Source organism: Quercus lobata, chromosome 1, assembly GCF_001633185.2.
Source record: "Quercus lobata isolate SW786 chromosome 1, ValleyOak3.0 Primary Assembly, whole genome shotgun sequence".
Taxonomy (NCBI): domain Eukaryota; kingdom Viridiplantae; phylum Streptophyta; class Magnoliopsida; order Fagales; family Fagaceae; genus Quercus; species Quercus lobata.
In genome coordinates, this window is record NC_044904.1 from 28,009,952 (window position 1) to 28,019,605 (window position 9,654).

Below are 9,654 nucleotides of genomic sequence, written 5' to 3' on the forward strand. Positions count from 1 at the left end.
TCTTACGTTTTTTATATGATTTGGTCTTTGTAATTTTCTTTTTATATTATTTAGTCTTTGTAGTTTTCTTTTTTCATTTCCATTGTATTCCTAGAATTGATTGTCGTCACTGCTCACTAATCCCTTCAGTCCCCAACTTGGGATCTTCTTGTTGTTAAGCTTTTCTGGTTTTCAAAATATATTTTTTCATTAAAAACAATAAAGGTAAAATGTCATTCTGGTTCTTAAATTTTATCAATTATTTGTTTTTTATCCATGAATTTTTAAAAGTTCATTTTTCGTCCTTGAACTTTTTAAAGTGTTTTACTTTTTGTTCTTAAACTTTATCAAATGTTTGTTTTTCATCTCTATATTATTAAAAATTGTTCATTTTTCATCCTTACTTGTCTCTAAACTACTAAAAGAACTCTTCACAAAATTTAAAAATGAAATAAAAAAAAATTAAATTTTGATACGATTAAAGTTTAGAGACCAAAATAGCATTTTACAAAAAAATAAAAATAAAAAAAATAAGTAGTATCATACCAAACCAACAACTACTCTGATAGACCATGTTAAAAAATAAAATAAAAAAATAAAAAATAATTTGATTCCTAAAATTTTCTAATGGTGAATTTAATTTAGGGTTCTTCTTCAAAGATGGTACTAAAAATTAGTAAAAGCTTAAGGCTGTAACAATAAACAATGGACACGTATAAGAGAAGGAAATATAGCTGTGGAGTGTGAACGCTAAGATACGGTAGCGTGAGTGGTCTATAGTCTATGCCTTATAGCTAATAATTGGGGGAAAAGAACAAAGAGCAGTCGAGTTTGAATGATTGATCCATAATATTCTATTATCAATCTAAGGGAATTTGTTTGGTGAGAAACAAAGACACAACGACACCCATGTACGTCAAATCACCTCTCATTACAGGATTCTCAAATTCTGTTGGCTTTTTCTTTGACCTCATTAGTGGTTTTGAATTAGGCCTCCAAACTTGGTCCAACACTTGACCATTCTAAATTGTACCTAGTCCTCCATCCCACACACTAAGGTACTTGTAGCAATTATTAAGTCTTTGAGAGAGAGAGAGAGATGACCCTAAGATGCTAGTTAAGAGTTTTAGACTCAGTTGCCCATAAATCTCTTTAGACATTGAGAACCACTAAACCAAACGTTGAGACAAGTGCTAAAAGCATAGAACTGTTTTGGCTTCCTACCATCCCATCATTTCATTTAAAGCACAGGACTGTACTGGATACTCTTCATTTCATTTAAAATCAATAGAGTCAAATTTCAAGATTATGATTTTATTCTTTAGTACTGTATAGGATATTACATCATTAAAATTTTTAAAATTTTAAAAAACATGGCATTGAATATATCTTTAAATATATAACATTTAATGCCCATGATCTCATGATTAAAGCTTCTATGAACTATGAACCAACCTTATGCCACTTCAGTGAAAAGCATTTGGTTTAGTATGAATTTGACATCCAATTGAAGTTTTCTTTAATGCAAATGAGGAAGTTATTCTTTTCTTTTATCCAACCTTCGTTAGGCTTCTCTTTTCTATTTTGTTCTGACTAAAATACGTTAGTTTACACAATGTGCCAGTTTAGGTTATCAAATATAAGAAAAATAATTGACATTCCACAATCAAGTTGTTCAATCTGCACAATTCTGTAGAATATGTACACGTCTAATCTAACATGGGAAAAGAATGGACCCACGAGAGGTTAAAGAACAAGATCCGAGCAAATAAAACTTTCCTTCATATCCAAGTCCCACAAATATCTGGAAGCATATTTATAAAATTCCATGAAATAACTGCCTTTGTTGTCATCATTGTAAATCTTTAAAGGAATTAGAAATCATTAAGTATTTATAATTTTTTTATAAAAAAATTCTACAATTGGTGAAATGTGACAAAGGAGAATTCATGGAAGTTTTTAAGATCAATCTTAACTACCTGAGACATAACATTTTAATAATTTACAAATAGATCTCATTAGGATTCCATATGGTACATCCTAAAGATGTAAATAAAATAGGGAATGTTACATTATATATTAAAACCTTTGCCATTTAACCTAACTACCTGAAACAAATATAAAAGAAATGAGCATTCACCGTTAAGAAGCCCAAGGTACTCGCAATCAAGATTCCATGATCCAAAATCAAATTATTAACTGGGTGACTTCAGTAGTAATCTATAAGGAATTAGCATCAAACATAGAAAAAGGAGAAAGAATAAAGGAACAGCTACATCATTCATGTAAGCAACAGCAGGACCCATGTCCTAAGAAAGCTTTCCACTGATTCCACATAACCACAAGCTGTACATGAGAACAGCTACCAAACACAAAAAGGCGGTTGAACACAAGATAAGGCAAGGAGAGGACGGGACCTCCAACATGTTAAATCAGGAAGAAATTTTTTTGATGTCCAGCTATTTAGAAAAGAAATTTACTCTCGCTACATTTGCTTGCTTCCATCTCCGTCTCCAACATGTTGCAGTGCTTTCAACTTTCTGTAACCTTTATCAGTTCCAAATATCCTGAAAAAAACATACAGAATAGTCATCACAAGGTCAGTATACTTTCATACTAAGCTCCAGGTGTTACAAGCTTATTATCATGCAAGAAAAGAATTAAAGCACCAAAACCCAAAAGAAAAGGCATGTTACAATTCTAGTAGCTTAGAACCCAATTGGATTACAAAGAAAAAAAGAACTAGAAAATTGGAATTGTGTTAGATGTCAAAAGGACATTAAGAAGAAACATTTGGAGCATGAGCACTTGAAAATCATAAGCATCAGATTCTGGCAACAACGCACATAAAACATTAACGCATTCTTTACCAAAGATACAAGGGCTCATTAAGAATCTAAAGTCCATTGTTCTCACAGCCATACCTAAAATGATAACAATACCAAATGTTCATCATAAAAACTAAGATGGCCTCAATACAATATTAAAAACTAAGAAGGCTAGTAATTAGTATCTAGACAGAGCTTAAGACTTCTATGTGTTTTCACTTCTCTCTGTGTGAGCACCTGTGCATGTACACAATATGTTTGGATAAGCTTCAATCCATCTTATGCCTCCAGTGAAGGCTTGGCTATATCTAAGACCCATACATGACGATTAGCATGTAAATGTTAACCAGGAGGCTGGTTAGAACTGGTGATACTCTAGACACCTTCAATTGGAAAAAGTTTGAATTACAAGTAAGAGCAAATCAGACTAAAACTCAATGTCAGAAAATTCTCATATTTGCAAAATATTTAGAGAAACTAACACTATAAGTGAACTGGTTGAGGATTGGTTTGAGATTATTATTATTATTATCTTCCACATTCTTTCTTTTTTTCCGTTCTTTCTTTTTGACTGATTACATATTAAAGAATTGACTGAAGACAGTAGAGGTTGAATTTAAAATCAACAAAATGAAAAGAAAATAAAAGAATTCAACATAGATCCATTTATGTTTCACAAGCTTGGCTCAGTGATAATAAGACAGTATAGAGTCCAACCAAAAAAATAGAAACATGCTGATGCTTTCACCAGCATGTGCAAAAATACTTGCCAGTCCATGTAAGTAAAAGTTGACGAGTAGTTGCCAGACTTGGTATAGAGCAAACGGTGATGATAGTCGTGAAAATCAGCACTGGAAAATCATCAAACAAACACTTCAGAACAACATGTAAATCATGGAAATTAAACCACACACAATGCAAAGTGAACCCACAAGAGGAAAAACTAGACACTTACCCCCCATACAAAGGAATGAAGTTTGAGAGGCTCCATGGAAAATGGTAACCACAATGTGCCTCAACTGTCTCCAAGACTCTTAGTACCATCCATAACCAGAGAGTAATCAGATGGGGTCCAGTGATTGCAGGACCAACAATGGTAGCAAAACCAAGGAAAAGTATTTCAGCAGGATGAGCATATTCAGAAGTCAGACCAAAGGGCGTAGCATATCTGGACATGTTAACAAGCCCATAAGAGCAACCAAAAGCAGCTAGTGAAAAAGAGTATTTCACAACCAAATACCTGATAAAGCACTCATAGCTTTCACTTACTCATGATGGACACTGTGGACATGTTTGTATAACCATTTTGTATGCAGAACCCGATGTCCCCAATAGAATATAAAATCCTCAAGGACGAAGTAGAACATAACCTGCACAAAAACTATATTCCTGCAGAATCAAAATCAGGATCTTGCTTAGTATGCTTTATATGAAATGGAAATTGCACAGGTACAGCATAAGTTGATGGAAGGCATCTATATAATTATAATAGCATTGTATATATCTAACAAAAAAAGCTTTAGTATATAAAGGACCTGAAAATACCAGGACGGCAATGGAAGACTACTACGCATGCCCATGAATTTGAAGACGGGATATGATAGAAGCATAACTGGAAGATTGACACCAAAATGATAAAGCAGTAGGCGAGTAATACATTTCTCCTGAGCTGCCGGGCTGTTATTTTTGGTCTGTATGAAAACATAAATAAGTAATGTCACTAGTTGATAAAATAGGAAGGAGAGAGAAATAAAGATATTGTATTGACTACAACTAAGAAGGATGAACATATCTATACCATGTACCAAATTAGTGGAAGAAGAAATTGCAAATGGAAAGTTTTTGACTATAAAATGTCAGAGGACAACTTGGGGGAAAAAAAGGCTTAGTATTGTGCAGTTGTGTGCTATTTGTTACACAGCATTATTTTTTAATAAGTTATACTAAAATAATTCTTGTATATAGCTTTGTGTGTGTGCCTATAAAGGAATAAACTATGATGGGATGGCCTCCTATCAATCTTAATGGGGCCTCACCCATTTACACATATTAGCCTACTAGTAAATCTATAAACCATAATGATCAATATTTTCCAATTGGGTTTGAATTAATAGAGTAAAATGGTTATTTTTGAACTTGCATTTGAATTGAAGATAGCAGTTCAAACACGAGCAAGAAAGGAACATTCATCTTTTTGCAGGGGAAAAAAAAGCATTTAATCATATTCTAACTTTGTTATAACTTGTATAAGAGTCCTTAACTTGTAGAATATCTTAAACTGTTTCAGAATTCCATCAACATAGGTAAAAATGGGTGAGGCCCTATCAAAATCAATGCAGAACTACCTGACGCAGGACAAAAGCCTTGCTGGGCTCTGATGCCGATTGTGATGTAGGATCTTTTTAGGAGTTCAGTACTAAATTACGGTTCTTGATGAGACATTAAAGAGTTCTTGAATAGGCTTTGATGTTTAAGGGTTCGGGTAGGTTGAGCGATAAAAAAAATTAGATCTTGAATGAGTTTGATGGTTCTTTGTGGTTAAATGGCAAATGGAATGAGAAACAAAGAAATATAAAAACTAGGCAATTACACATAGGAAGGAGAAGGCAAACGCACCCACCCTCAAAGCTTGAAATAAGCCACTAGAATTTAATTAAAATCAATCTCTCTATATCTATCTTTAATTGAATACATAAAGATTCTTTTGTAGGCTATTACCAAGACTACTCCTCAAAGCACTTGGATTTGAAATAATCACTTCCTAGAAAGTCTAGGACTCCTAACCATAACGAAAAGTAATTATGAACTTTTAAACCAAAAAGGAAAAGGACTCAAAACATAAAGGAAGACATGGGTCTCTAGAACAGCACACTACAGCATATTCCACAAATCTGAAAATTTACAAACTACCACTCTTGTAGTAAAAAATAAATAAAATTGAACCAGAAACTTAACCTAAAGAAACTTAATACTAAAACTCAATAATAACCTAAATCACCCAAGGTGTCAAGAAACTGCACATTGAAACCTAGACCACAATTCTTGAAACTTTTGGTATTTAATCTTGTTTTCCCTCAAACTCTTTATTGTCTGCATCACCACCTGATCTTAAACTGTTATAAAATTCCCTTCACACACATACTAACACAATTTCATATATTTGACTTTGTCTTGTACAAGAATCCTTAACTTATAAAACATTTGAACATGTTACAAAATTCTATCTATATAGATAAAAATGGGTGAGGAACTATCAAACTCTATGGGCAAACTGTTACAAATTCCATCCACACACACACATAAGAAATTTTTGTATTTTGAAAACTACGATTAAAATTCTGACCATGGTTAGAGCATGAATTTGATCAGAAGAAGAATAGTATTGCAAAGCTATTTCCACAGAACAAGGAAAACGCCAACTCCATTTTATTGTCCAAATGAACACTGCCCCTATCTAGTAAACACGTTCATTGTTGACTGAATTTTATAATGTTCTAATCCCATATATCACTGGCTAATCTAAAGCTTTGATAAAAGGGAAAAATGATCCCCAATTCATCTTGAAAAGAAAAAACAAACTATGACTGTGTTTGTGCTTAGTGTCATATATTTAGTTCATTGTCAGTCCCAAGCCCAGGAAAAGGAGGAGGGTTGCAGTAGATTGATGGCAATCACTCTACTAAGCTGTCAAGGATCCATGGATATGGGACTAAGGCTTTGTTTTTGTTGTAGTTCAGCTTGAAAAAGTAAGAAATTACAAAACTACTTCATGAGTAATGACAAAGTAAAAGAGTTAAACCTGAATTTTGTATTTGTTCAGCCAGCCTGCCCTCTCAAGAAATATAAAAGGAAGTCCAGATAAGAAAAACACACTTTCATGGAGAAAGAAACTTCCAAGACATGCCAGTTGAAAGTCACTGAAATGTGTGATCAGATACTGCATCATCAAAAAGAGAGTTCTACATAGTTAAACAAATATTTCATAACAACCAAGGAAATTCTTACAATTATCATTTCAAGAATCATAAATGTCAAATCAGAAACATTTTCAAGTAACATTCCTACTGCCCTATTTCCAAGGGGAAAAAAAAGAAAAAGAAAAACCTGGGTGTTCATACAGATGAGGAAATGGTTAGGCCGAAAACTGTCTTCCTATTAATGAAATAACCAAAAGAAAAAACTTCAAAAAAAAGTGGGGGGGAAGGGGCGTGGTACAAAGAATAGTTTCATCATCCTTACAGCCAATAATCTACAGTGGCACCTAAGCAACTAACAGTCTTGTTTCTATCAGAAGACCCAAGTCCTTGTAGGCCTGAGAAATGAAAAGAACGTGCTTGGCATGTTAAGAAAAAGAGTGCAATGCTCATCATGAAAATGGCCAACACTTCCAACATCTTGACCGCTTTTTAAGCATTTTTCTACAAAATAACTTTTTAGCCCAAGGGAATAATAGTTTCCACTCACTAGAAATAATTTCTTGGCCCAAGGGTATATTCACATCGGAGGAAAATAGGAGGGACAGGATAGGGGAAGGGTGGCAAGAATTCAGCTAAAATCTATAGAGTATTGTATCACAAACTTGGAACTTCAAATCCCCACTAGAGCTCAACCTCCTAAAAACCCAATCCTGAAAAACATTTCGGAACAACACAGATTTCAATTTCAAAATTTGGGGTCAAAGAGATCTATAAAGACAATTCAGAGCTTGACTAGAGCATCTCAACCGTGGGACCATCACCTTGATGATTCGAGTTGTTGATTCTAGATTCTCCATCCAAATATACATTACCAAATACCTTTAGGTACAGTTCCTAATAGAATATACAAAAATCCAAGAAAACATTGCTTCACATCCAATCTAATCATTCTACCATTTAATCTCACACTAGCAAATAAACAGCACTCTTGAGTGTCACTATCCTCAACAGATACTAAAAGGAAAAATTAAAAGTTTAAGAAACCAAAAAAAAAAAAAAAAAAACAAAATCCCATAAACCCAAATGCAATTTGAAAAGCACTGCCAAAAATCAAATCCCTTATATCACGCACAACGCTAACAAAAACAAGAAACCAAGATAAACCCATTTGATGTCTTCTAACCTGCATTGCTATTCACACACATACATTGGTACATGCACATACAAGGTCCAGAACCAACAATGGTCAACAAAGAAACTAAATCTAGGGCAAGAACTAACAATTATGAAACACCAGACTCAAGATGAAGTGAAAAAACAGTGAGTAAAAGTTGTCAAAAGAAAAGGGTATATAAAAGGGAGTACCTGCCACCCAGATTCGACGATCGAAGCCATTGAAGACTTTTGGACCAAAAACTTGATCTTTATTAAGAACAAAGCTACAACTACATATAATAATAATACTCAAATATTAAGAGAAAGAAAGAGATAGTGAGAGAGAGAGAGTTTCAGTGAGGAAGAGGCATAATATAAGGAAGGTAGGAACAACCCACCCCGAGACAGACTGTCTAAGGGGAATCTGGGCCTTGGGCCCCTCTTTCAATTTCTATATATTTTATTTGTTAATACAAGATTTGGAAGAAGTGGTGGCACTACATTATACACACTAAAAACAGAGAAAGAGAAAGAGAGAGATAAGAGTGATAGGATTTGAAGTAGCGCACGTCGTTGCTATCTATGAAGCGGATGTGCTGTGCTGTGCTGCTCTGTTCTGAGCACCCCAACCAATGAATCGCTTTTGCTTTGCACGACCTTTTTGACCCATGCATGTTAGGTCCCCCCAAAAATATGAGAAACTTTGTATATTTTGTTATATCTTTGAAAAAACTTTAAAATGATTAATTAATTGACACTTGGAAATATTGTAATATTTTGTTATATCTTTGAAAGGATTCTAAAAAGCTTAATTAATTTTTAGGTAGATCAGAACAAAATGGCACGCGTTGTTTTTTTTTATTCAATGGTCAATTTTGAAAGTTGAAAAAGAAACTTTGTATATTTTGTTATATCTTTGAAAAAACTTTAAAATGATTAATTAATTGACACTTGAAAATATTGTAATATTTTGTTATATCTTTGAAAGAATTCTAAAAAGCTTAATTAATTTTTAGGTAGATCAGAACAAAATGGCACGCGTTGTTTTTTTTTTATTCAATAGTCAATTTTGAAAGTTGTTTTTTTTTCAACTCTTAATTTTAGTCATTGAGAGTTATTTCACGGATAAGTATCGCACCAGATCTCAAATTTTGGCTTTTTACTACTAGTTAGTAATTAATTACTTATTATCAGCTTATCAAAAAAAAAATTACTTATTATCATTATCTTACCTATATTTGTGTTTTAACTTTTAATTAGATCTACCAATTTGAGCCAGGGAGGTATGTTCTCTTGATCTTCTGCCAAAATTTTAGACTTTTATTATTGCCTCGATGATTTGAATGAACAATATAATTGTGTTTTTAATCGAGAAAGTAAGTTTTTTCTCAAAATTAAAATAATAATAATAATAATGAAGTAACGTGGACACTTAATATATAACCATGGCGTCCATGGGTATATTAGTTACATAATTAGCACATTCATTATAGAATCATATTATGAGTTCAATTGCTATCATTTATATTATTATTCCACCAAGGAAAATTAGGGTCCGTTTGGAACATCTTATTTAGTTGAAATTAAAAATATTTTACTGAAAGTATTGTAAATAAAAGTAAAAGTTAGCTGAAATAATACAGTAATACCCACAAATAGTACCAAAAAATCAGTAAGATTCATATATAATAGCAAAAATAAGCTAAATAGTAGAATAAACTGGCTTTATAATATGTTCTCAAACACAATCTTAGAGAGAGAGAGAGAGAGAGAGA

At 33.0% G+C, this 9,654-nt stretch overlaps 1 protein-coding gene across 1 annotated transcript; it reads right to left on the minus strand.

The window, feature by feature from the left end:
* Positions 1 to 2,100: 2,100 nt before the first annotated feature.
* LOC115985585 (methylsterol monooxygenase 2-2) lies at positions 2,101 to 8,415 on the minus strand. The gene is made up of 7 exons (XM_031108521.1): positions 8,090 to 8,415; positions 6,607 to 6,744; positions 4,353 to 4,498; positions 4,077 to 4,196; positions 3,763 to 3,975; positions 3,578 to 3,658; positions 2,101 to 2,546 (listed from the first exon to the last, which is right to left on the minus strand). The coding sequence occupies exons 1-7, from the start codon at positions 8,117 to 8,119 to the stop codon at positions 2,465 to 2,467; spliced, it is 810 nt and encodes a 269-aa protein (XP_030964381.1). The 5' UTR covers positions 8,120 to 8,415; the 3' UTR covers positions 2,101 to 2,464.
* Between the last annotated feature and the right edge of the window lie 1,239 nt (positions 8,416 to 9,654).

Excerpts from the sequence above, each read along its gene's own strand:
- LOC115985585 (XM_031108521.1), bottom strand. The coding sequence starts at position 8,119 with ATGGCTTCGATCGTCGAATCTGGGTGGCAG. Across the intron at positions 4,499-6,606 it reads TGAACAAATACAAAATTCAG|ACCAAAAATAACAGCCCGGC; the intron begins GTTTAACTCTTT and ends GTTTTCATACAG. Across the intron at positions 3,976-4,076 it reads GTCCACAGTGTCCATCATGA|ATATGCTACGCCCTTTGGTC; the intron begins GTAAGTGAAAGC and ends TAACATGTCCAG.